General features: G+C 45.1%; 1 protein-coding gene across 2 annotated transcripts; it reads right to left on the reverse strand.

Annotated features, from left to right (window-relative positions):
• RAC1 (Rac family small GTPase 1) lies at positions 1–25429 on the reverse strand. Of its 2 annotated transcripts, XM_036103004.2 has the most exons (7): positions 25151–25429; positions 14906–14977; positions 11604–11721; positions 4660–4716; positions 3094–3156; positions 1954–2113; positions 1–1635 (listed from the first exon to the last, which is right to left on the reverse strand). In XM_036103004.2, the coding sequence occupies exons 1-7, from the start codon at positions 25183–25185 to the stop codon at positions 1505–1507; spliced, it is 636 nt and encodes a 211-aa protein (XP_035958897.2). In that variant the 5' UTR covers positions 25186–25429; the 3' UTR covers positions 1–1504. The 2 variants fall into 2 exon arrangements, with proteins under 2 accessions (XP_035958897.2, XP_077930433.1); XM_078074307.1 differs by lacking the exon at positions 4660–4716 and having other exon boundaries at positions 25151–25424.
• Between the last annotated feature and the right edge of the window lie 2284 nt (positions 25430–27713).

Below are 27713 nucleotides of genomic sequence, written 5' to 3' on the forward strand. Positions count from 1 at the left end.
TATGATTCAAGGATTTATTAAGTCATACATGCAAAACATACTGCTAACTGCATTAGCAAAAGATCAATGTAAAAACACTCCACGATTCTGCAACTGTCAATTTAAAAAATGTTGTTCTAGTGGTTGAGAGGTCCAACCTTATATTCTTGCCAGTGGGTAAGTTGTACAGAACTTCGTTAGCACAAGCACGGGCTTACAGAACCTCACAGACCCAAGGGAACATGGTCAGGCAGAGCGAGAGGAAGCGTGTGTCCAGGGAGGTGAGGCAGAGAGGAGGGCCAGCATTAGTCAGGGTACAGTACTGGTGATCTGGCAAGACAGTGATGTTAAGAAAGTTCATAGTTTAGGAATATCTAAAATATTTCAAAAACCGTAAAGCTGCAACACATGATTTTTACACCTAGTTACTAGAAAACTAAGGAAAGCGCTTATTAGCTCTGAATAAAGTAACAAGGAAACAGGAATGCACTTTTACTAATCTAAAAAAAAAAATTTCTAATGCATTATCAGAAAGATTTTATAATACAAGGAGGCATATTGCTCATTAAGAAGGGGTTCTATAAGAAAAGCACTAAGTTAGCAACTATGGGAACGACCAGTTCAAAGATGAATTAAATGCCCAATTTCAGGAGGGATGGCAGGTCTAAGAAAAAGGAAAAGCTTAAACAGTGATAATACCAACCTTTCTTCATCATTTACTGCACTGGACAGAAATAAACCTTTAATATTTTACCCGTGACACTTTTACTCGGTTTAATTAGGACGTGCACAATGTAGTGTAAATTAACCTCCGTATTTTGTCAAAATACTGTCTTCATTCTTTGATCGCGTCACGTGCTGCTCACCCCCCCGGCCCGGGCGCCCACAGCTGGAGCAGACACTTCGCCGGGGGGACACGGGAGGAAGAGGTCTGTTCAGAATCTCAGCAAAAGCGAATACATTAACTTTTCAAAAAAAATCTCACTACAAAATCAAAAAGATTGATTCGAAGAGTTGAGTCGTTACACTCACTCCGCGAGGACGTACAGTACAGTGTTAGGGGAGGGCGTGGGGTCAGATGGCCTCCTGGTGGCAGCTGGGGAAGGACGCTGTGCCGCCTTCCTACCAGAAAGGAGCGTGGCAGCGTCTGCGGGGGCAGACCTGAGACGCCGGCTCTTCTGAAAGACACAGCTCTCGAACGGTTTAGTGCTTAGTGTTCTCAGCACAACGCAACTTAGTTCACAAGGTATTTTGGCAACTCTTAATCTGAGCAAGAATAGGGGCTTTTGAAAAATAAGGCTTTAAGAAAGCTTGCCATTTTAGGGCTAAATTTTAATATAATGTGAAAGTTTGAAATCTTACACTTAAAACCTAAAAATTACTGATTGGTTCAAAATGGTTTTATGGAATTCCGAACTAATCTGTAACAAAAACTTGGCATTGAGTGCGAAGGCTCCACCATTTTTGAGCAAAGCGTACAAAGGTTCCGAGGGGGACGGGGCGGGGGCGGGGCGGGCCCGGACATTTACAACAGCAGGCATTTTCTCTTCCTCTTCTTGACGGGAGGGGGGCAGAGAACCGCTCGAATCGCTTCATCAAACACTGTCTTGAGGCCTCGCTGCGTGAGTGCCGAGCACTCCAGGTATTTTACTGCACCTGCCGAGAAACACAGCCTCGTACAGCCACCCGGCCACGTACACCCACGCGCAGAGCCACCCTTCCAACCACCACGAGGGCGGGAAGCGGCTCCCCAGGCCCTGCCTCCTGCTGACCCACTGGGTGCAGCAGAACAACCCCTGACCTGTGCCCGGCTCCTGAAGGCTCACACCGAGAGCCTTGCCTCGCTGGCTCCCCAGAAGTCAACAGGAGCCTGAGTCAGACAGACTCACTTTCTACCTGCCCAGACTGGACTCCCGTCTCTGCCACAGAAATAAAACCATGTGCAAAGCAGATGTGAAAATGCAGATTTCCTACCGATCTCCTTAGCCATGGCCAGACCCTGCGGGTAGGTGATGGGTGTCAGCTTCTTTTCCTTCAGCTTCTCGATCGTGTCTTTGTCGTCCCTGAGATCAAGTTTAGTCCCCACCAAGATGATGGGGGTGTTGGGACAGTGGTGTCGCACTTCGGGGTACCACTAGATTCAAGAGAGGAAAAAAGTCACGACACACTCCCTCCCTGATGAACATCCTTCGCCTAAATTCCATTTCCACGGGCGCCAAACTGTGTCAGCCGCCCCCCCTTGGTCCCTCAGCGGACACGGCACCCCGCCCTCCCGCCCTGCTCACCTCCCCTTGCAGTACCTTCCAGTACCACAGGCCTACCTGTGCGCATTCAGTTAGCAAGCTGGGACTCCCAAGACTAACGAGCCTACTCATCAACAAGAGCAAGGGGAGAAGGGAAGGTCCCCCTCCCAAAACAACTACCTTTTGGTAAAATGAGTCAAGTTCTTAGATTATCTCCGAGAATCCTTCCTAAATCCAGTGAAGAGAGTGAACTCCATCTGGACTGAGGTCTCAGCTCTGCCACCATGACCCCCACCGAACACATCCCTGATCACCACAACTTAAGGACATCCTGCCCGTGTCATGTTTCACTAGGAAGCATGTGAGATGCAGGGGTGCAAAGTCATGGTCGCCATTTTTATTAGACGACCCCATCAGACTGACTCCAAAGTGCTTGTTATTTTAACAAGGACACAGCATTTCTGAATCAGACCCTGAAACTTTAGAACTCTACATAATAAAGTCCTATACTTCAAAAATTGATTTGCTACCTAAACAGAATTACAAGATCAATTTAAATAATTAAAACTCCTATCACTAAATGGTATTTTTGCCTCCCGAGAATGACATTATGTAACAAAATGTTTCTCTAAATCGGGCGCCTGGGTGGCTCAGTTGGTTAAGCGACTGCCTTCGGCTCAGGTCATGATCCTGGAGTCCCGGGATCCAGTCCCGCATCGGGCTCCCTGCTCAGCAGGGAGTCTGCTTCTCCCTCTCCCGCTCCCCCTTCTTGTGCTCTTTCTCTCTCTCACTCTCTCTCTCAAATAAATAAATAAAGTCTTTAAAAAGAAAAAAACAAAACAAAATGTTTCTCTAAAACATCCCCGCTTACCTTTGCTCGAACATTTTCAAATGATGCAGGACTCACAAGAGAAAAGCAAATTAAGAATACATCCTATAAAAAGGAAACAGGGAGGCGTTTAGAAATGGTCTTACAATGACAAATGCACTTTGCTCTGTAAATGCTGTTGGGAATGAATCATGAGACAAAATGCATGTTATGTACCAGCAGCTTGTGTCTAAAGCTTACTCCCTCGTTAGCCCTTCAGTTCTGTCAGAAGGCTCCCAAAGCAGAGCCAGCACATGAAGCAGCCAATTACTTGGGAGAAGAAGGGAGAAGATTTACTGGAATGTGCTAGAATTTACTGGAGGCCAGGGAGGCCTCAAATCAGACCCCCAAGAGGCTTCTTTTCCATCATTCCCAACTCCCACTAGGAACTTAATGGCCCTATTTACATAGAGGGATAAAATCAAGTGTCAAGATACCACTGCGGTATTTCTGTAAAATGTGGTCTCAGTTTATCAAAAGCAGAGTCTATTTTAAAACCATTTACCAATGGCGTGTTTTCAGTAAGCTCCCCATGTGCACGTTCAATACACGTTTAGTTGACCACTGGGTTGCAATTAAACTGCTTCTTTAAGAACTGCCACCGGAGTCCCTGGCACAAAGTGGGGCTCAGCTGTTTGCTACGTGAGCACATTCCACCGTGAAGGAGGACGGTCTAGCGTGTGAGGGGCATCCTCCTGGCTATCAGCTTCTCAAACCCAAGCAGGGTCTCTGGAGGACTTGCAGCACAGGGCAGTAGCAGCTGAAGTAGAGGTTCAAAGGAAAAGTCGGTGCAGAGTAAATACCTGGAAGAATTTCTGACTGAACGTAAACCATGTGTCCCACTCTGTACTGGGTAAAAAGCTGAATTTAAAGATTTACCTATATTTTTAAATGCCTAGGAGTTTCTAAAATGCTAGGTTTTTAAGACATTTTCCTGGAAAAAGGCAACTATGCTACTTTGTGAAATGTACCCAATTCCCAAGCTAACACTTTCAATCATCCAGCTGATATCTTGTACCTGGAAAGGGAGAGAAACATCCCACACAACAGCTTTTTATAAATGACATTTTAAAAATGCTAGCGCATGCACAGGCTTGTCCAAGAATCACCATGGCATTTGGGCACCTGATTACGTCATTTCAAAGCAAGGTTGAGTTAGCTCCCCAGCACCACATAGCCATGCCCCAGACAGGCCCGCTGCACCGGGACACCAAAGCGGGGAGAGGGCCTGGCAGCCACGGTTAGTCCCACTCCGGCTCAAGCACACGCTCCGGGGTGGAGCCTCCACGCCTCCATCTCCAACCCACCCAGAAAGGCCCCTTCAAAGGAGTTCCTCCTTTCCCTCAGGAGGAGGGGAGCAAGCAGTTCACAAACTGCTTTAATTCAAGCTAATAGGTAAACTGCCTCGCTCTACTGAAAGCACATTTGGTCAAGCAAAACCCAGCCTTGAGTGAATTAAATACAGAACACTCAAGGAACGTGAGGCTCAATAGGAAATCCTGGGAAAACTAAGTGAAACGAGAGAACAGATAAAGCTTGAAACTGAAGTCGACTGAAAGTTTTACATACGGCAATCGGCTTGTCTTTGCCCCTGGAGGTTATATCCTTACCATACGTTTCTGCAACCTAGTAATGCATGAGAACTTTGTTTGAGTTTAGTAAAAACTGAGGAAGATAAAAGTCAACAAATCCATTATTTCTTCATCAGAATTCTGTCTCAACCCTCCCAAAGGATCTGACAGCAGATGATTATCTAACAACTATGATGCCAAATACCACCAAACACCCCATCAAACCCTGTGAAGGTCAACGATGGTGAAGACACGAGTCAGGCAAATACCGGGGGAAGGAGTAGGACGGAGGCGCTCTTGTCCACCCGTGGCAGCACGCAGAGTGCTCCTTGTCCAGCAGAAGCTACGACACGCCTGAGGAAGCACACGGGCCACGGCCAGTCAGGACTGTTAAGGAAGTGTCCTTAATGAAGGTGCATCCCTAGGCGTCGCTGGCACCCGCCAGCAACAGGCCCACCTGTCAAAGACCTCCATCAAAAAGCTCTGAGACATGAGCCCAGCTGAAGCCGCCGCAAATGGGAAAGCATCTGTCTGTAAAAACAGGCCTCTGAGAGGAAAGGCTCCCCAGGAGCACGGCCAGGTCGGAGAGCCCTGAACGCCGCAAGTCTCCCGTACAGACGTGCTGGTCCTCTCTTCCCCCAAATGCTGGGAGTGCGGTTTGAGTTTAGGGACCTGCATTACTGGAGTGAACAGCACTGACGCACGGAGACCTTTCAATTCCCCAACCCCCCAGCTTTGGACAGGACTGCCCAGAAGGGACAGCATTTCTAGTGTTTACCACAGTGCTTTCAATTCATTCCTTTGTTCCAACAAAAATCGAAAGACTTGCTCTTCAAGCAACATAAAAACCTACAATTCTTTTAAGAGACAATCGGACAAGAGAATTATTTTAATTTCACCTCACTCAAGCTTCTGGGATCTACAGTTGTGAGAATATTAAAATTGCTGTAACTATCCGGGTTTAATCTACGAGCTACTTTTCAAGATTTGTGCCCCCGACACCTTGACGTGATGCCAAATCTTTGTGACACATAGACTCATGGGCATCGGTCACAAAAATGCAGCCTCAGTTCAAAATACCCTCCAACCACATCTGTTCTACCCCTTTCATTTTTTAAGAACATCTTTTTTGATGAAGAAACACGCTTTGTACTACATTAACATGCCATCTGCCTGTTCCTTTCTCCTTTCTCCTCCCAGACAAAATACGGCTTTAAAAAATACTTCTCGGGGCGCCTAGGTGGCTCAGTCAGTTAAGCATCCAACTTTTGATTTTGGCTCAGGTAGTGATCTCAGGGTCGCGGGATCGGGCCCCATGTCGGGCCCCACATCGGGCCCCGCACTGCCTGCTTAGGATTCTCTCTCCCCCTCTGCCCCTCCCCATCCTCTAAAACAAAAACAAACACAAACTAGCACTTCTAAAAAATAAAAATAAATTAATAAATAAATAAAATGCCTTGTATTTCTGATACTTCTCTCTTCTAGTAGTAATTTGTTCCAACCTTTGCCTTCTAACCCAACACTCCGAAGAGTCCGTGCTGCTCAGTATTTACGCGGCATCTCCAGGTACACGCCCGTCCTGGTAAACCCCCGAGCTCTGCAGCAGGGCCACCGGGGGCCAGGTATGGCCTGGCCTGCTCAGCCTTCCTCCCGGGGTCACCGTGTGTCCCGGAGCCTCTTTATTCCACCTGAGCTGTCCTGGGTCACAGGCTCACCTTTCCTCTGGCTGGGACACCGCCTTCCCCAAGCTGGCAGGACATTTCCAACCACACAGGCTCCCATTGTGCCTTCAGTGACTTTATTACCTGTGTATCACAAAGCAGCTCTCCCTCACCGGTCAAAAGCACTGCCTCCCCTGAATGTGTGGAGGGCACCATCAAGAGACAAGTCGGCTCCTAGCAGAATGGCAGCGGGCACTTTGGGCTCTCCCAGCTCTGAATGCACCATCCAGCGCTGCTCTCTCCTCTCCTCTTCCGAAGACCTTCCACCTGGTTTTACTTCAGGCTTTTCACTACAGGCATTCTCCAAACCAGGAAAAGGAACGGGATACATACAAACAGGGCAAAGACACTGTGCCTGTGGCATCCACGGGGAGCTGCTAAGAAAACAAGCTCTGGAGAGACAGGTGCAGCCTGACCCCTGGGAGGCAGCCTGTGACCAGGCTGGAGTGAGACCAACGGTAAAGCAGTAAATAGAAGACCACTTCACAATCTTGTCTGACCACAGAGAAAGGTCACCGTGCAAACTGTAAAAACACCAAACATCCCCCTCTCCCAGCCAACGAGACTGTGTGCCTATGTCTGCACCAGTCACAGCTCTGGCCACACTTCATCCCCACCTTCTACAGGACATGGATTAGAGCACCCCTAAAACTACCCTGCTTCCCGCCAGCACCCCATCCACAGCAAGCCCTGCCTTCTCGAGCCCTCACCCAAATCGCACACCCCAGAGCCCCGAAGGTGTGTGTCTTGCTGGGGACAGAGGGACAAACCCAATTTGGTTTAGCCACAGGTGTGTTCCTAGTGACCTTTGGCCAGAGGACACAGATCCTGTAAAAGCCAACTTAATAAAGTAGAAAGCCATTTGAAAATCAAAGCAGCCAAACTAAACGCTACTGTTTTTCCTTTTAACCAATGTCGAACAGTCTAGCCCTTTCTCCAGATGAGCTCACACAGAAGGCGCCCGGCTGCCCAGGACAGGAGAGGCCCAGTTTATCAGCGGACAGGTGGGGCACTGAGAGCTTCTGAGAACCCACACAGAGCTCAGGCCTTGTGACTCTGGCAAGTCACCTAGGTTCCCACTCACACCACTAAATCCTGGAACAAGAAGACAAATACGGTGGGCCTGACACAATGCACAATGCTGGGCCTGAGCACTGCTCGGACCACACCGTGATGGGGAGCAGGCCACCGAAGGTGAGTGCGCAGAACTCAGGGTATTTTTAAAAAAGAGCGTATTAAAAAAAAAAAAAAAAAAAGTATAAAGGTAACTTATTCAAGGATGGAAGAGGCTGAAGGATTACTTAATTGAAAAAAACAAAAATGTGAAGGACAGTTTCTACTAAAAAGTACCACCTGCTTGTTATCTTTTGGAGAAGAAGTAGAAACAAATGCCTTACACAGATTTAACTTCGCTCCCCAGAGCCACCCCACAAACAAGGACAGCAGCGTTAAATGACCACAGGAAACAGAACGTCTGGTTTTTGGGTCACAAAGCCCTAAGTAGTGGTGAGATCTGGGTAAGAAATAGCCCATTGGCCCTTCGGGAGAGGGTCTGAGCCCAGTCATGGATGAGCCACGTAACTAGGCCTGTAGACCAAAGAGTCAACAACCAGAGACCATGTTCCAGTTAGTGCAAAGTTTAAAGGCGTCCCCTCTGCCAAGATGCCAGCCTGGAACCACCAGGCCCGCTCCTCTGGGTAGGATGGCATTTGGGGCCTGCCCCCCAGGAGCCAAGAAAACTTCCTCATCCCCAAAGGAGTCCAGCAGGCACGTCTTTAACTGCCAGATGGCTGCTCTCCCCTCTTTGTTCTAAGCACCATGACACCCCCCCGTGCCGGTGCGTGGTTTGTTACACACAACATGTGGGAGCCACCTGAGCAAGAATCCTGCCTTAGCCCCTTTTAGACGTCCAAGTATTTGACAGGAAAATAGCACCTTACACAGATGGGACATAAATAGTTTAAGTCCTGCCCCAGAAGGATAACACCCCACCCAACACCCCATCCGCCTGGCTGTCAGGCCTCATACCCTGTGGCTTGCTTCAGTCTGTTACTTTATCTATGCGTTCTCTAGTGTGTTCTCTAGCATACAGAGTGGGAATCTTGCCAAGTCACCTTTGACTTACCGTGAGTGACTCCCTCAGAGAAAAAGGCCGCACCCTGCCTGGACCCCTTGAGTCACAGGAGGTGGTTCTCATTTCTCAGAAGTGATACCCCGCCCTTCTAGATGTATCCAGTGGGTTGGAGACTCCTACTCTACCAGTCATAGGTTAGCAAATCCACTTAAAATCTGGAATTATCAAGCACCCACTGGGGTTAGAATAATTTCCTAAACATACTGAAGACCTCAAACCATTTGGTGATTCCGAGCTGATTTTTAAAACTTAATCACAGTTAATTTTTAGCTGGAGAGATTAACTGAGACATCACTCATTCAGACCTCCCATTTTATAGTCTTGGTCTTTGTTTAGCACTATTACTATAATTTAGCTAAAGGACAATCAGCAAAACTCCACAGCTCAAAGAGATTGTATTTGGCAATTCCTCCAGCAGGAAATAAATAACAAAAGACAATGACTATTGCATAGAAAAGCTGTATTAAAAACTAAAAAAAAAAGGGAGGGCACCTGGGTGGCTCAGTCCAGAGTGTCCTGAGCGTCAGACTCTTGATTTTGGCTCAGGTTGTGATCTCAGGGTCATGAGATTGAGCCCCAAATAGGACTCTGCACTCAGTGGGGAGTCGGCTTGAAGATTCTCTCCCTATGCCCCTTTCCCCCATTTGTGCACGCGCAAACTAAGTTTAGGGGCACCTGGATGGCTTGGTCAGTTAAGCGTCTGACTTTTGGTTTCAGCTCAGGTCATGATCTCAGGGTGGAGCCCCACATCGGGCTCTGCACTGAACGCAGAGTCTGCTTGGGATTCTTTCTCTCCCTCTGCCCTCCCCCACTTTTGCCCTCTTTCTTTTCTCTCTCAAATGAATAAATCTAAAAAATAAAAAATAATTCTAAAACTATCATTTACTAAATAGAAGTTAAGTTTAAAAACAAAAAACAAGAGGCGCCTGGGTGGCTCAGTCGTTAAGCGTCTGACTTCGGCTCAAGTCATGATCCCAGGGTCCTGGGATGGAGCCCTGCATCGGGCTCCCTGCTCAGCAGGAGGCCTGCTTTCTCCCTCTCCCACTCCCCCTCCCCCTGCTTGTATTCCCTCTCTCGCTGTCTCTGTCAAATAAATAAATGAAATCTTTAAAAAAAAAATAAATAAATAAATAAAAAAAACCCAAGATTTAGATAGACTGGAAATGATTGGTTATTTTCACCCACACTACGCCCCCCCCACACCCGCCCCCCCCCCAAGACCGTGATGTCAAATCCATCCAAGGGTCAACACCTGCCTTCTCCGGGATGTCTCCTTGACCCTGACTCTCTGGTCATCCCGGCTTGCTGAGAGCATGTACAGCAACTTCCATTCATTTGGGCCCAGTCAGCTCTGACTTGAAGAGCTCTCCAGATCTGTGAATCTTCACAGCAGCTACACTGGTGTGTCTGTGGTGTGCCTGGACTGTTCTGTGTGCTTTATACAGATTGCTCATCTAATCCTATGAGGAAACAGGTCATGACTAGAACCGTGAAGAAACCTGTCAGGGTCACAGAGCTAGGAAGTGAGAGCACAGGATTTCAACCCGAGGAGTTCACGCCACTGCCCCTGGTGTGTATTCCTTTGACCAGTGAGTCACCTGAGTCTCTTTAAAAGTCTTTAAAATACTTTTAAAATGATGAACAAACATGTAACAAGCAAATGGTACAAATAAGACAATTACTTATTTCAAGAAAAGGGCTTCTCAGCATATTTTCACCAGCTATTGATCTGATTCGCTTTGTATATACATCATTTAATTGTCTAAAATGGAAGCAAAACTAATCTAGAAGTTTTTCTGACTGGACACAGTGGACATATTTTTACAAAACTGAAACCTGAATCTACACTGAGATTTAGGTACTAAAGCCATAAAAGATGAGCATGTTTTATAGAAAAATAATACTAAACCCAAAAGACAAGTCATTAACTTGATTTTTAAAAACCTTAATCTTAACTGTTTAATTTGACTCTATGGTACCAAACTGTCACAAAGCAAACTGACCTTGAAACTAATTACTGTTGAAACTGGTTTGCAAGAATAAAACAGTACCGGGGCACCTGGATAGCTCAGTCGTTGGGCGTCTGCCTTCAGCTCAGGTCATGATCCCAGGGTCCTGGGATCGAGCCCCACATCAGGCTCCCTCCTCTGTAGGAAGCCTGCTTCTCCCTCTCCCGCTCCCCCTGCTTGTATTCCCTCTCTTGCTGTGTCTCTTTCTGTCAAATAAATAAAATAAAATCTTTAAAAAGAAAATAAACTATTTAAAAAAAAAAAAAGAATAAAACAGTACCTATTTCATATGGCTGTCCTGAAACTGAAATGAAAGCATGTAAAATGCATAGCACCACAATCAGTAACTGGTAATGCTACCAAAAAGAAAAAAAAAAAAAAAAAAAGGAAACAAACAAATCCTTGGTCCGCACCTAGGAGGACATTCACTATTGAACTTAACCTTGCTACTACTTACGCCCTTGAACAATGCAGGAGGGTAGGGCCACTGCCCCCCCCCAACGCAGTCCAAACTCCATGTATTACTCTGATTCCCTGAAAACTTTTAATAAACAGCTTGTTGTTGACTGGAAGCCTTACCAATAACATGACCAGTCCATTAATATATATTCTGTATGTTATGTGTAAAATACACTGCATTCTTATACTAAAGTAAGCCAAAGAAAATGTTACTAAGAAAATTCTGAAGAGGAAATATACTTACAGTACTGTAATGTATTTATGGAAAAAAGTCCTGGTCTAAGTGGACCTCTGCAGATCAAACCTGTGTGTTCAAGTGCCAACTGTGTAAGCAAACCCATAGGCGATACCCAATTACACAGTCAAAATAATATATTCCGAAGGACACGTTAAAAATCATTCATGATCGGGCGCCTGGGTGGCTCAGTTGGTTAAGCGACTGCCTTCGGCTCAGGTCATGATCCTGGAGTCCCAGGATCGAGTCCCGCATCAGGCTCCCTGCTTGGCAGGGAGTCTGCTTCTCCCTCTGACCCTCCCCCCTCTCATGCTTTCTCTCTCTCAAATAAATAAATAAAATCTTTAAAAAAAAAAAAAAAAAAAAATCATTCATGATCCTTACTGTTTGCGGATAGGATAAGGGACGTAATCGGTCATAATCTTCTTGTCCAGCTGTATCCCATAAGCCCAGATTCACCGGTTTTCCATCTACCATAACATTGGCAGAGTAGTTGTCAAAGCTGTAGAGTGGAGAAAACACGGTCAGTCCGCAGCTCCAGAACATTAAGCACAGACTGGGGGCTTGAGTTACTGTTGTGGCGAGGGTCCCGGAGGTGTGCCAAGGCTAGGAGTATTCAGGCTTCCAGGGCAGCAGATGCACCAGCACGCAGGCACGAGGAGCCTGAGGAGCTAAAAAGTGGAGGGAAAACCGGCTGCAGTGTAAGGAGAAAAATATGCACCTGAAGAAACATGCCCGAGAAACAAAGGACAAGCTATTCCATTTAACTGAAACAAATTACTGTCAGCAATAGAAAACCTTCGCTTTTAATAAAGAGAACATTAAGATTTTTCTCCCATGGGGCACCTGAGGGGCTCAGTTTTTGGCTTATTTAAATTTAAACTGGGGGGTGCCTGGGTGGCTCAGTCGTTAAGCGTCTGTCTTCGGCTCAGATCATGATCCCAGGGTTCTGGGATCGAGCCCTGCATGGGGCTCCCTGCTCAACGGGAAGCCTGCTTCTCCCTCTCCCACTCCCCCTGCTTGTGTTCCCTCTCTCGCTGTCTCTCTCTCTGTCAAATGAATAAATCTTTTAAATAAATAAATAAATGAATAAACAAATAAATTCAAACTGGTTAAGTGTCTGCCTTTGGCTCAGGTCACGATCTCCAGGTCCTGGGATGGAGCCCTGCATCAGGCTCCCTGCTCAGTGGGGAGTCTGCTTCTCTCTCGGCCCCTTCTCCTGCTTATGCTCTCTCTCTGTCCAATAAAAATAAATACATAATTAATCAATTAAAAAAAGAAAGAAAGAAAGAAAATAATTTTTCTCCCCAGGAAGAAATGAAGTATAAAATTAGTCCCTCTTTCAAACCCCACTGCTGACTTTTTTGTGTACATATCGGACTCATCTTCAACAAGGTGGCATACCACAGAGCCACACCGAAGTGTTCCAGAACACCCGCACTGAGTATAGGGTGAAATTAGTCAAGCCCTGGTCATCCAGGCCTGCAACCAAAGGGACATGGTAACACAAAGCAAACCTGATTTGAAAAGCTATAGTGTAACGTTTCCAGAGTGAGTGTACCAAATTACACACATAAATTAACATGAAGTTGCTACACAAAAAGTAGTTACTGATAAAAAGAGACAGTCCAGAAAAGCCTGTCTGACAGGCAGAAAATAAGGTGGACCTTAAAAAAAGGCGGGGGGCGCTGGGTGCTCAGTTGGTTAAGTGTCTGCCTTGGGCTCATGTCATGATCCCGGGGTCCTGGGACTGAGCCCGGAGTTGGACTTTCTGATCAGCGGGGAATCTGCTTCTCCCTCTGCCCCTACCCCCCACTCATGCACTCGGTCACGCTCTCTCAAATAAATTAAAAAAAAAAAAAAAAAATCATTGAAGTACCACCAAGTACTTCATTAAAACGAAAATCTGGCTTTGCAATTCAAACCTGGGCAAGTACCAAACAGGACACAATACATCAGCCTGTAAGATAAAATTCAGAATTCATTTTCACATACTCTCAACACTAAAACTTAGGGTCTTGCTGCATTGCAACAGCAAAATGAAGGTCTGAGTAAGCCTGCAATGTAGCTTACAGAATGGAATGACAACTAGATTTCATAAAGAAAAAGCCTCATGTCTTGCAAATCTGCTTCCGTGAGAAAAGGAAAAATTATTCAATAAACAGTATCATGTTTTTCCATCTTGGAAAAAAGAATCAGATGCCTGCCTCCTACTATACCAAAAAAAAAAAAAAAATTCTAAACAAATTTAAACTTTAGCCACAAAAAAATCTAGAAAACCTACTAGAGGATATTTTTGTATCACTGAAGTAGGAATGGTCTTCCTAAGTAAGACATAAAACTCCATGAAGGTGGAGTGGTATATTTACATAAAAATGCCAAACTTCTTTATGGCAAAAGACCCCATATAACAAAGTTCACAGACAAATGAGACAAAGGGGTTAATACTCCTTATGTACAAAAGTCCCACCAGTAAGAAAAAATTTCAGTAGAAAAACAAGCAAAGGATTTCCACACGCCATTCACAGAAGACTGCAAATGGACAGTGAACATTCATGGAACCTTAACCTCACTGGTGATCAGAAATGCAAATGAGAAGGTAACTTTTTTCAACGCCTGTTGCCCACGGTCCAAGTTGAGGGGGCCACTTCAGTCACAGCTGGTCCAAGTGACAGCCTTTTTGGCAGCAACTGGGTAGTATCTATCAAAAATTTAAATATCCATTCCCTGTTGACTCAGCACACTTCCACTTCTAAAAATCAATCACATGTGCACAAAGGCATGTGCAATGATGTTTTTAACACATGAAAAAAAAAAAGGCCTAACGACCAGTGGTGTTATCAGGTATTGTGGTTCAAAGTCACTGACAACTGACAACGATTTAGCTCTACCTATGTGTAGATTAGAAAAGTCCCCACCATAAAACCAGAACATGGACAGTATGATCCCACTTCTACAGAACCGTGGAGACGCCTGCAGCATACAGCGCTATGCGTGCCGAGGTCAGCAGAGGCGGGACCCGTGCTGTCTCCTCTCCTCCAGCACGGCAGCCGTCAAGACGGAGCTGACACCACGGCTGCGGGGCGACACGTTACGAGGCTCGGCTACGTGGGGCTCCCTAGTAACCCCACCAGCAGAAAAGCACTTTTCCATCTGCACTCAATTCTGCTGCCAAGAGGGTTTAAGCAGCTCAGCAGCCAATTCTGTCCTCCCATAACTGCCCCCAACACACACCCTGGTTTCACTTTGACCGCCTGATAACTCAACAGTGACACGCAACCATCAGATTCCTTGCCAGAAAAGGCCAATTACAATGTAACAGCATACTTCATGTTCCAGTTCTTTGATCCTTCATACACAGAGCCCAGAGAGCCAAATTTATCTGAAACTCTTATATTATCCAGTCTTCATACTTCAGTTAGTTAACTTTGTTTCCTGAATGTCTAAAAACCAATTAGGAAAGCTGTGTGTTTCGTCACAACGTAGAAACTTTACATTAGATTATTTTTAAAAAGCCCAAATAAATACCTTATAATTAGACTTTGGTGAATGTTTGGACGGAAAATTAATTAGATCTCTTCATGTGCAAATTAAGAATGCCTTTATGGCAAAAACAATGGTCAAAGGTGAAAAAAAACAAAAACACATCACAGACAAGTTAATTCCCAGTTTAACTGGATACTTACACAGTGGGGATGTACTCTCCAGGAAATGCATTGGTTGTGTAACTGATCAGTAGGCAAGTTTTACCTACAGCTCTAAAGAGAGAGAAAAAAAAATGGTGTAAGTTGCTTAGTCAACATGAACGTAATCCTTTCATTATTCTGTTAAATTTCTAGAAAAATCAAGGAGTATACACCAAGTACTTAGCATTGAATGGTTTCTATAATCTTTTAGTTAACACTACACATTTTTATCCTGAAATTTATAGTAAACACAGTTGAATTTCTCAAAAAGGAGCCTTCATGTTCTGTTTAGGTGTACAGCATTAGCATTCATGGTCAGAAACAGCTGTTTAATAAGCCAGGTTGAACAGGAACAAGATTTTTAAATTGAAAGTCTCTTCTGTGAACATCTGTACCAGTCTTTCATCCAAGAATCTTCAATTCTATCCTCAAATCATTTTGGAACACAGCCTTCCTCTACAACTTCCACTTGGTTGCTAGGTTATATATTTTGCTGCCTCAGAGTGGTAGCTCAAACCCACCACCTTTTAAAGCCTTCCCTCTGGCATCAGTAATGACTGTTCTCTTAATAGAGTGCTTAGTCACTAACCACACACACAACTGTGAACCACAAAGAGCCACACAGAACTCACTTTAATTCATCTGTATTCATTTGCCACCTCCCCAACCCCCATCCTCACATATCACCATAAGCTTTTAGAGCAACTAACACAATATATTCCAGACATATTAATTAATGGCTCAGGGAGGCTGGCATAAACTTCCAAGCAGCTGCAAAGAGGAGAAAGTAAAAAAGAATCGTGTAGAAATCCTCCAGAGACAGAAGGGCCTCCTGCACAACTGGTAATGGGTACAGTGTACCATCAGGCAGAGATCAGAGTGGTGGTTCAAAGTCTCCCAACTGCTTGAAATGTTTTTTCATGAGAATGTCCCCTACAAATTAAGATCATTGCACCCTTAGCCAAAAAATGGTTTCCAAATTTTACATTCTTACGGTGACTTCAAGGGCTTCTGAAAGCCTGTGTCCCTGGCTTAAGGATTCACTAAATGCTCTCCCTAAAGGAGCCCGAGATCTCCTGCTGTCTTCTCTTGCCTTACCAAGGTCATGTCTATCACACAATGAAGTTCTGAGCTGTAAGATTTTGTTGTTCAATCTCAACTACTATGAATTAGGATTCACCATAAAGAAGTTAAGTGCTTTTCTATCTTTGTAGCACTCTTAGCTGAAGGCAAAAACCTCTCAGCTAGGACAGATTACAGGCCTATCCAGTCGTGCCAATACTCGTTTTACTCATAACATTATTAAGGGCTTAAAAGTTGGAACTCCCCCACCCCCAAAGACCTCACGGAGTCAAACATTACATCATCAGGAAGTAGCTTCCAACTCCTAAAGGCTTTCTAAACAAAATGACTCACTGGCCACACATTTTGTTAAAAGCTTACAATGTCAAACCTGTGTGAGCAGGAGGCTGAGATCTGCAGTCGTTACCCTGGATTTGAGACCCAGAGCCAGCTCTTTATCACTTATTGGCTGGAATTGTTAGTAGGTTTCAACTTCCTTATGCCTCAGTTTTCTCAACTGTAAAATGGATGCAAGAGTACCAACTCCATCACAAAACTACTGAAGGCATTAATTCTATTTCAATCTATACCAACAAAGTGTATGCTATGCAAGGAAGAATAGTAGGTGCTGAAGATATTGCAATGAACAAGACCTCATGGAATCTGTGAGGTTATTAAAGTAAAAAATGAAGAATGCTGTCACTACATAAAATTATAGGTGTGGTAAGTGTATTAAAGATGCTCTGGAGGGGCACCTGGGTGGCTCAGGTCAGTTAAGCGGCTGCCTTCGACTCAGGTCATGATCCTGGAGTCCCAGGATCGAACCTCGCGTCAGGCTCCCTGCGCAGCTGAGAGGCTGCTTCTCCTGGTGCGCTCTCTCGCACTCTCTCGTGCTCTCTCATTCATAAATGAATGAATGAATGAATGAATGAATGAATAAATAAATAAATAAATAAAATCTAAAAAAAAAAAAAATGCTCTGGAAATGTACGGCAAAGGGATCTGACCTAGTCTTGGGAGGCCCACAGAGGAGGCTGCAATGTATACAGAAACTTAGAGGCGTGGGGCCGTGACAGAAGGAACATTCCAGGCAAAAGCAACAGCATTTATGGGGAAACCCAGTATACCTGAAGAACAAAGAAGTAAGGGGGAAGCATCAAAGGAAAATATGAGGAAATTGTCATCTCTTCTTGTTAAGGGTATGGGACTTGATCCTACTTGGGAAGTTCCAGAAGATTTTTAGTTGCCGAGAAACCACTAAATTTGCATTTTTAGAAGCAGCCTCTGACTGCAGTGTGGAAAGAGGACAGAGGAAGGAAGCTGGGACTGGAGGCAGGAAAACAAGAGTGGTGTGAACCAATGAGGGGGCTTCACGGTGAAGAGAAGTGGGCCATTTCAAGAGCTTCCTAGGCACAAGGCAGAACAAGACAGCTCAGCCACAGGTTGGATGTGGTAGCTGAGGGAGGAGTGGAGTCTAAGGCCATCATCAGTGAACCTCCTCAAAATTACAGATGTTGTGTAAAAATGTTACTACTTATTGCCTCTTAATGTCAACAACAAGCAACTATGAAGGTTTTAATGGTTATGTTAAAATGTCATAGTAGCACTTCCCTAAATCTCTTCCATATGTATGAAGAACAAAGCCATTACTTAAAAATACGACCAACTCTGTTTTAAATGCTCTAAAATTTTTTTCCTGAAACTTCACCTTTAGCTGAGCATTGTCTTTTGAAAGGTTTAACTGTAAAGGAATTCAAGGTCCTGGCATAACCTGATATTGACTGAAAAAAAATTTTTTTTTTTTTAAGATTTTATTTATTTGACAGAGAGAAAGACAGCGAGAGAGAGAACACAAGCAGGGGGAGTGGGAGAGGGAGAAGCAGGCTCCCCGCGGAGCAGGGAGCCCGATGCGGGGCTCCATCCCAGGACCCTGGAATCATGACCTGAGCCGAAGGCAGATGCTTAACGACTGAGCCACCCAGGCGCCCCTTGACTGAAATTTTTTTTTAACAATCATTACAGTATTTGCTATAAATCTAAGTTCTGTAAGAAATTATTAAATTATAAAATTCTGACCTTTTATTTTATTTTTTTTTTTAAGCAGGCTCCACATCCAGTATGAAGCCCAATGTGGGGCTTGAACTAATGACCCTGAGATCAAGAGTCTGATGCTTCACTGACGGAGCCACCCAGATGCCCCAAAATTCTGTCTTTTTAATTAAGTACATGTCCAACCTTTGATTTAAACATTTACTTAGTTTTTAAGAAAAGATAAAAAGAAAAAGGAAACGGTTATTTACCTCCCATTAGTGTTACTTATTCACTCCTTTTAAATACACTCCACAAACAAACTCTAGAGGCCAAAGTCAACACAGGCTCAGGCAGTCAGAGCTCCTCACACGGAGAATGGAAGCCACGTTTGGTCACAGCCTTGCCTGAGGCTGCAGCAGAATCGCTGGAAGTTGCTATCTGCTTTGGAGTTTCCAACTTTATATATACTTACCTGCTCAGTTCAACCTCTTTTTAAAAATCTTTGAAAGCTGCCACAACATTAAAAAATAAACATGAGTCTACTGGAAGAAAGTTCACATGAGCACATTTTTTTTAGCCTATCTGTGCCTGTCCTGCTCTATCTTGTAGAAATAACCAAGATTAAAGCCAGTAACTTATGTTCCTATTATGTTCTTTGTTTTTCCATTAGCAGAACTTTAAGGAAACTTTTAAAATTTTGGGGGTAGATCTCAATATTACCAAAATCTATAAACCAAAACTTAAAAAGCACATACAATAGGGCGCCTGGGTGGCTCAGTCGTTAAGCGTCTGCCTTCGGCTCAGGTCATGGTTCCAGGGTCCTGGGATTGAGTCCCGCATTGGTCTCCCTGCTCTGTGGGAAGCCTACTTCTCCCTCTCCCACTCCCCCTGCTTGTGTTCCCTCTCTCACTGTGTCTCTGTCAAATAAATAAAATCTTTAAAAAGAAAAAAAAAAAAGCACATACAATCAATAAATCTGGAAACACTGGCAACTTCCTCATGTTAGAAAAGTAAAGGAGGGGTGCCTGCTGATTTGACTCTTGATCTCAGGGGTGTCAGTTTGAGCCTAAGCTGGGTATAGAGATTACTTAAAAATAAAATCTTTAGGGGCGCCTGGGTGGCTCAGTCGTTAAGCGTCTGCCTTCGGCTCAGGTCATGATCCTGGGGTCCTGGGATAGAGCCCCACATCGGGCTCCCTGCTCGGCGGGAAGCCTGCTTCTCCCTCTCCCTCACTTGTGTTCCCTCTCTTGCTGTGTCTCTGTCAAATAAATAAATAAAATCTTAAAAAAAAAAAAAAGAAAAGAAAATCTTTACCCCACCCCACCCCCAAAAAGGGAAGGGATACAGTACAGGAAGTTAAAAAATTAGAACTTTCTGCATTGCCTTACTTAAAAAAAGATATATTGGGGGGCACCTGGGTGGCTCCAACTCTTGGTTTCGGCTCAGGTCATGATCTCAGGATCATGAGATGGAGCCCCATGTCAGGCTCCGCACTAAGAGCAGGAGTCTGCTTGAGACCCTCTCCCTCTCACCTGCTCTATCTCTAAAATAAAATCTTCTTAAAAAATAAATTTAAAAAGCTACACTAATCTTAATAGGACTGAAAGACCAGATTTCTCCAATGAGAAAATAAGGAGCCTATACTGCTGTCTAAAAGTACCTAGATCTTGGGGCACCTGGGTGGCTAGATGGTTTAGCATCCAACTCTTGGTTTCAGCTCAGGTCATGACCTCAGGGTCCAGGCTCAGCGGGTGGTCTGCTGGAGATTCCATCTCTTCTCCCTCTTCCCCTACCCCCACTCCTGCCCTTGCTCTCACTCTCTGCCTCTCACCCTAAAATAAATAAATCTTTTTTTTAAAAGTACCTAGATCTTAAAAATCAGTTAAAAGAATGTAGTGAAATGTGAATTACATGTATTAAATATATATTTATGTTTACTGCATAAATGAAAGACCCTGAATGAAAGTCCTCAATTTACCCTGTGAAATGGGGTTTGGGAACTCTCCCAACAGTAGGCCTTCAGTAAATGCATAACCATGCAGAGAATAAATTCAGAAAATGCATGAAGAGGGGCGCCTGGGTGGCTCAGTCGTTAAGCGTCTGCCTTCGGCTCGGGTCATGGTCCCGGGGTCCTGGGATCGAGCCCCGCATCGGGCTCCCTGCTCGGTGGGAAGCCTGCTTCTCCCTCTCCCACTCTCCCTGCTTGTGTTCCCTCTCTCGCTGTGTCTCTCTGTGTCAAATAAATAAAATCTTAAAAAAAAAAAGAAAATGCATGAAGAGAGTAGTTTAGTGCTACAAAACCACAAACTCTAATCTGAAATTCTGGTATTCTGTCACTAACAAGGGACACCACAACCAACTTACAGAAAACTATTATCACCATTGTAGGCTTCAAAAAAATTAAAAAACCCATGTAGTTTCAAAAACCCCCAAAGCTGAAGATGCTACCTCTAAGAGTTCAATTCTGAAGTAGCCTTTAGTCTATAGACCCCTGCCTTCTAGAACCACCAAGCCTAACCCTGGAGTACTTGATATTTGGACGTGCAGAAGATACAGAGTTCAAAAACAAGAATTTTTATCTAACTACTTATCACTCTCATTCTCCCTCAAAATCAAATCCTCTTGGGCACCTGGGTGGCTCAGTCATTAAGCGTCTGCCTTCGGCTCGGGTCATGATCCCGGGGTTCCGGGATCGAGTCCTGCATGGGGCTCCCTGCTCAGCGGGAGGCCTGCTTCTCCCTCTCCCACTCCCCCTGCTTGTGTTCCCTGCTCTCGCTCTCTCTCTCTCTGTCAAATAAATAAAATCTTTAAAAAATAAAAAAAATAAAATCCTGTTAAAATATCCCGATAGGGGCACCTGGGTGGCTCAGTCAGTTAAGCGTCTGCCTTCAGCTCAGGTCATAATCCCAGAGTTCTGGGATTGAGCCCTGCGTGGCTCCTTGCTCAGCGGGGAGTCTGCTTCTCCCTCTCCCTGTCTGCCACTCCCCCTATATGTGCTCTCCCTTTCTCTGTCAAATAAATAAAATCTTTTTTTTTTTTTTAAGATTTTATTTATTTGAGAGAGAGACAGTGAGAGAGGGAACACAAGCAGGGGGAGTGGGAGAGGGAGAAGCAGGCTTCCCACAGAGCAGGGAGCCCAACGCGGGGCTTGATCCCAGGACCCTGGGGTCATGACCTGAGCAGAAGGCAGACACTTAACGACTGAGCCACCCAGGTGCCCCTCAAATGAATAAAATCTTAAAAAAAAAAAAAAAAAGCCCTGATAATGGGAAGATATGGGATACGGAAATAGAGCAAAATATTGATTACAAAATCTAAGTGGAAGGTGTTCACTGCACAACTCTTTCAACTTTTCTGTATGTGTGAAACTTTTCATATGAAGATGTGGCAGGAAAATTATTCCTCTGATGACATGTGGTAACTGCCTTGGTAGCAGGATTCCTGATAAAACATCTCCTTTTTAGTAAGACTAAAATGACAAAAACTACCTGGTGGGTAATGCTGAGGTGAAAAAGTAGTAAGTACTAATACATTCGATGATTAATGCAAAAGATTATAAAAAGCTGCTTTAAGATTTCTAAAAATTACTGATACTCCTCTACTGAACCCAACCTCACACTTTTACTGGGATTATCATTTTAAAGTTAAAAAAAAAAAAAAGTAAGTATAATTTTAACCACCAAGATCAGAGTCAAATAACAAACCCAAATTTAGAAGCCAGTGCAGAATTCAAACTCCTTTACAACAGGTCAAAAATATGGAACCCCATGCCTCAAGACAAAAATAACAAAGACATTTCATGAAGCACTTAAATTCATGGATCAAACCTTCACTGATTATTCAATGGAAGTGAGTGGGGAGTAAGTGGTGTACATTCCTAAAAAGATGACATCATCATGGAAGGTATTTTTCACACTCAACTAAAAAAATTCCTGGACAGCAATGTCTAAATTAGACATTGGGCTGAAGAGACCACTAGTCCAAGCTGGAGTGAATGTAGGAGGGCTCAAGTCACTCACTCCCAGCCTTCTGGTCAACCAAAGTCAAAACAACACTATTAAAAATGGTTTAGGGCGCCTGGGTGGCTCAGTTGGTTAAGCGACTGCCTTCGGCTCAGGTCATGATCCTGGAGTCCCTGGATCGAGTCCCGCATCAGGCTCCCTGCTCGGCGGGGAGTCTGCTTCTCCCTCTGACCCTCCCCCCTCTCATGTGCTCTCTCTCATTCTCTCTCTCTCAAATAAATAAAATCTTTTAAAAAAAAAAAAAAAAATGGTTTAGAAATATCTGAATGTGAGATGCTGTCTTACCTAAGTAAAGCTGGGAGAAATTCTTGGGGGCAGAGATCCCCCAAATAAAAGTGACAGACCCTGTGTTCAGGAAGGACTAACAGAATTAGGACCAACAGAAGGATTTGCAGAATTAAAAAGTATCAAAATTTCATTTCATATTTTATACTCAATGGCAACTGAATTGCTATATAGGAAAAAATCCGTAAGAAGAATATAGGCTAATTGATCCTACTTATAATATGGTTATAACATAGCTTTTAACTGTACTTTCCAAGAATATATTTTAGATAAGGGAGCTTGCAATTTGTGCAACTTCAATCAATTTGCCTTTATTGCTTAAACTGCCCTTAATTGCCTCAAATTCCATAGCATTGAGTTCTTTGCCCCACAAAATTTAGAGCCACATTTACAGCTTTAACAATTTTTGAATAAAAGAACGTTCCAGTTATATCATCAGGCATGCTTTGTTTGGGTAAAAGCAGAAGAATATTTTTGGTATGGAATATTATATATCTAAAATTTTCACTCAAGTAATGTTTGCTATACGTAGTCCCTTATTTAAAGTAATAGAGGGGGCGCCCTGGGTGACTCGGTCGGTTAAGCATCCGACTCTTGGATTTCAGCTCAGGTCTTGATCTCAGGGTCATGAATTCAAGCCCCACGCTGGCCATAGAGCCTACTTAAAAAAATAAAATTAAAATTAAAAAAAGAAAGTAATAGAGGGCATACCTGGCTGGCTCAGTCAGAGGAACATGCGACTCTTGATCTCAGGGTCATGAGTTTGAGCCCCATGTTGGGTGTAGAGATTACTTAAATAAACGAATAAATACTTAAAAAATAAATAGAGCTTAAATTGTTTATTCCACTTCTAACAGGGCTTAGCCCCAGTCTACATCAATGTCAAATCCAGTACAAAAAAGGCTGAAAACTTAAAGCCAAGAATTGTGTTTTATGCCTTGCACTCCCCTCACAGAGCCCAGCAGCGCCTGAGGGTAAGAGAAACAGCAACAATATGACTGGCTGTAGGCACTTACTCAGCTGGGGCCAACCACCTGTGAGGCAGTTAGTATCCAGCATCTTGTTTAATCCTCACAACTTCAACTTGAGGCCCCTGTCCTGGGGGATGAGTGATTTGCCCAGGGTTTCCCCCTAGGCAGTGGGGTGGGGATTTGAAGGAGGGATCCAGATCCCACAGTAAGCATTCAACAAGTAGGTAACTAGATAAACAAGCTAATACAAATAGTAGAGGTCCATAATCTATAAGCATTAAATAGATCTGCTGCGCTTGTTTTAGTTTCAGAAATTTTCAATTAATATTACATACTACAGTTAGATATTGAACTATCAGCAGTTTGACAAAAAAAAAGTATTATTTCATACTCTTAAGCATTTTTAATTTTTAAAGTAAATTCAGTTAAAGTGTTCCTAAAACAATGTGATACACGTTTAGTTAATTCATTACACAAAAGGATCAAACTTCGTTTAACTAATTTACTGATTTCCCTACTAAACTAATTAGCTGAATATTTTTTTGCCCCAAACGAAAGTAAAGCTTTCTTCTGAAGGGTTTAAAAAAAGGGGGGGAGGGGGTAAAAAAAAAAAAAAGAAAAAAAAAAAAGACCATACATTATTCCTAAATAGGTGAAGTTTTAGTTTTTAACTATACACACACAACCATTAAGTGTTAATGTTTCACACGCTGATCCTGACAGATCACACAGATGGGCATCTTTTAAAAATCAGTTCAACTGTCCCTGCATCTGAATTAGCTGCAGAAACAATTCCGAATGTCTAATTTACGACCATCTAAACAAGCTAATTCACAACTTGGGAGGCGTAAAAGCCACATCAGTTCTAATGACAAGTTTGGGGAGTATTAATCAAAAGGAAGAGCGATGCCAGAACTCTTCCTTCGACTTTACAGGACCTGAAAAATGTACCAACTGCATCCTGAGTTTGATGAAACTGATAGTAATTCTTGGAGCTTCCTTGTTAACACTCAACACTACTCGAGCACTGCTGAGACACACAATTTTGCTCGGATTACACTGAGATTCTTGTTTCTATGGGAGAAAAAAACTGCATAAGCCAAGTCTTGTCTTCCTCTAGGGCCTGTAACCACCACAGACAGTAATGAAAAGAAATGCCTTGAGTCACAGGGCAGCTCCGCTCAGGGAGCCTGTTCTGCTACATCCCATACCTAATGCAAGAAGCGAAAGCCAATTTCTTTTTTTTTTTATGACCACACCACTTTCAGAGAAAAGAACAGTCTTAATCACACCCAGCTCCTCGCAGCCAGAACCTCAAAAGTTTCTCCACGGAAAGAGCAAAAATTATCACATCCCCACCCCCCAAAAAATTTTTTAAGCGGCGAAATACAGCGGAAGATCCCCCGTGGTAAATCAGTTTAGGGTCACCAAACCAGCTCGGGCAAATATTCGTCAAGTCCTATCGACCCGACCGCCGGGACACACGGAAGCTCCTAACCGGGCTCGAGAGGTTGATGTAAAGGCCCAGAAAGGGTCCTTTTTTACGAAAGGCAACTCCAAGCCCACCGATGTAGGGGCCGACGAGCGAGGGTGGCGGCGCGGCTCGGGGGTCCCGCCCGGCGCGCAGCCGGCCCGAAAGAAGGCGGGAGGGTGGAGTTCACTTTTCCCTTCGGCCGCCGGTCGGCGACTCCCTGCCCAACCCAAAATTTAAAAAAAGAAAAAAAAAAAAAAAGCCGGAACCAGGCCCGTGCCGCCCGGTCCCGGAGGGAGTGAGTGGCGGCCCGCGCCCCACGCCCCGCGCCGCCGAGGGGCCGGCTGCCGGCCCGCGCGAGCCCGCCCCGGCTCCCGGCCCCCGCCCCGGCCCGCGCACTCACCCGTCTCCCACCACCACACACTTGATGGCCTGCATTTGGGCCGCTCGCTGGGCCGCGGCGGCGGCCGGGCGCTGACGCGAGAAGCGGCGAACTCGGGGCGCGGCGGACGGGCGGGCGCGCGGCTGCGGGCGGCAGGGCGCGGGGTGCCGGGGCCGCTGTCCACGCCGCCTAGCCCTCCGCCGACGGGAAGCCGGAGCCCAGAAGCGGCCACCACCCAAAGCTGAGGGAAAACTGCGGAGAAACAGGAAATGGCCGCTCCACTCACATCCGGTCTCCCCTCCCCCGCGCCGGCGCGCCGCTCCCAGGCTCCGGGGCGGGGCCGCTCCTGCCCGCGCGGCTCCCGGGCTTCCTGCCGGCTTCGGGGACGCTCGGGAGCGCTCGGGAGTGCTCGGCTGGGGGGAGGGAGGGCGCGGGGGCGGGCCGGCCGCCATCTTTGTGCCCCCTGGCGAAGGGCCTAAGACTAGGCTTCTTCTGAGATAGGAAGACGAGATTCTTCCAGAAAATTCGGAACCTGAACCTCTAAAGGAAATACCCCACGCTGTACCATTTTTCAAAGATAACTCCTGATCATTAGGCCAAAAATGTGTTGAAATTTCTTCCCTTACCTATGCGTTTTCTGTTTCCAGTGCGTTGAGCATTTACTAGGCCTACGCTTTGCACCAAGTTCTGGAGATGACGTTCTGTCAGCAGACCAGTAAGGTGCCAATATTTTGGTGTATTTTCTGTCAGTCTTGTTTTTTGTTTTTTTAAGTAGGCTCCATGCCTACCCTGGGGCTTGAACTCACAACCCTGAGATCAGGAGTCACGTGCTGCACGGACTGAGCCGGCCAGATGTCCCTCTTGGTTGTTTCTTTACGTCCGTAAGGACGCCTCGTAAACAAAATGGAGAAATGCCGAATCCTTAGGACGTCTTTAATGGTCGTTTGCTGTTCATTCCCATTATGCACACGGCCCTTCCCGGGGTGTGTGTTCCTGGACAGTTGAGTCGTCCCTATTTGAGAAACAAGGCTGGGCTGAGCGTGTTCGTACCAGAATCTTCACGGCTTGATTTCTTTAGACTACACGCCCCAAAATGGAGTTACGGGGGCATCAGGGGTGAGCGCTTTTTTTTTTTTTTTTAAAGATTTTATTTATTTGACAGGGAGAAAGACAGCGAGAGAGGGAACACAAGCAGGGGGAGTGGGAGAGGGAGAAGCAGGCTTCCCGCTGAGCGGGGAGCCCGATGCGGGGCTCGATGCGGGGCTCGATCCCAGGACCCTGGGTTCATGACCTGAGCCGAAGGCAGACGTTTAAGGACTGAGCCACCCAGGCGCCCCGGGAGTGAGCGCTTTTAAAGCTTTGATACCTGTTGCTGCATTGCCCTCCTGCAAGGTAGTAACCAGTTGCCACTCCCAGCAGCTCTGAGAGTAGACCCTCTGGGGGAGCTGATTTCCAGTGACGTTTTCATCTTGTAGTTGTCCTTTTCCTGGGATTTGCTCCGTTGCTCAGTACTGTTAACAGTGTTCTGAAATCAGACGTTCTCTACACGGGTTTTGTTTTGTTTTTAAAGCATCTTTGTCTTGCAGTTATTTTAAAATAAACATGTTCCCAGGGCAAAGGACATCTCCTTTTTGCTCTGTTCATAAAGATCTCCCTCGAAGAGGAGTTGAAAGTTCAAGGGTAATAGAGCCACAGTGTCCCCTTTGCTGATAAAAATTTCCAGTGAATCGGGGCACCTGGGTGGCAGGGTCGGTTGAGCATCGGCCTTCGGCTCAGGTCATGGTCCCAGGGTCAGGGATCGGGCCCCACATCGGGCTCCCTGCTCAGCAAAGAGTCTGCTTCTCCCTCTCCTTCTCCCTCTGCGCCCACCCCCCGCTCGTGCTCCCTCTCTGGCTCGCTCGCTCTACTCTCTCTCAAATAAATAAATAAAATCTTAAAAAAAAAAATTTCCAGTGACTCTATGACAAACCTAAACGACTCAGTATAATTACCTTCATGTTTCTAGACCAGGAGCAAATAAAAGGGTGGGGCCTCAGGTCAATAATTCAATGGAACAAACATCTGAGTACTGCTGTTGCCTAATGGACTGATAGTAAATGAACCAGATAGGGACATAGTTGCCAGGATACCAGGCCCACTGTTCTCAATGCTGTAAGTGGGGTACAAATACAGTGCCAATCAGGGAGCAAGAACTCTACTCACACTAATTTAAAAAGTCTTTTATCAAGAAGATGAGAATGGAAACTTGGCAGTGGGTGGGATTTTTGATGGGTCTTGATGGAATGAGAAGAAAAGAGTTTTGCACAGGGAGAACAAAGTCCTGGGGGTTAGAGGCTCAGGGCCATCCTCAGATGTGACCCGGCGGGAGCTACACCTTTGAGCTGCTCCAGGTCTAGGAGCCAGAGAGGTAATCATAGGCTGCCTTGAGTATGGACTTTATCCTCATAGGACATGTGTTTTTGAGCCAACACACAACACAACCCACATTCAGATCATCATTTCTCTAGATTGGTAAAGTGAAAGTCCACTGTCCAAGAGGTTTGACCGTGACTATACAGTAACAAAAGGAACAACTCACATATGA

The sequence above is a fragment of the Halichoerus grypus genome, chromosome 6, assembly GCF_964656455.1.
Source record: "Halichoerus grypus chromosome 6, mHalGry1.hap1.1, whole genome shotgun sequence".
Classification (NCBI taxonomy): Eukaryota; Metazoa; Chordata; class Mammalia; order Carnivora; family Phocidae; genus Halichoerus; species Halichoerus grypus.

Bases quoted from the DNA above. Each gene is read 5' to 3' on its own strand.
- RAC1 (XM_036103004.2), bottom strand. From the start codon at position 25,185: ATGCAGGCCATCAAGTGTGTGGTGGTGGGAGACGG. The intron at 14,978-25,150 runs GTGAGTGCGCGG...CTCTCTCTTTAG, and splicing joins TGTGTGGTGGTGGGAGACGG to AGCTGTAGGTAAAACTTGCC. The intron at 4,717-11,603 runs GTAAGGATCATG...ATGCATTACTAG, and splicing joins CCTTATCCTATCCGCAAACA to GTTGCAGAAACGTATGGTAA.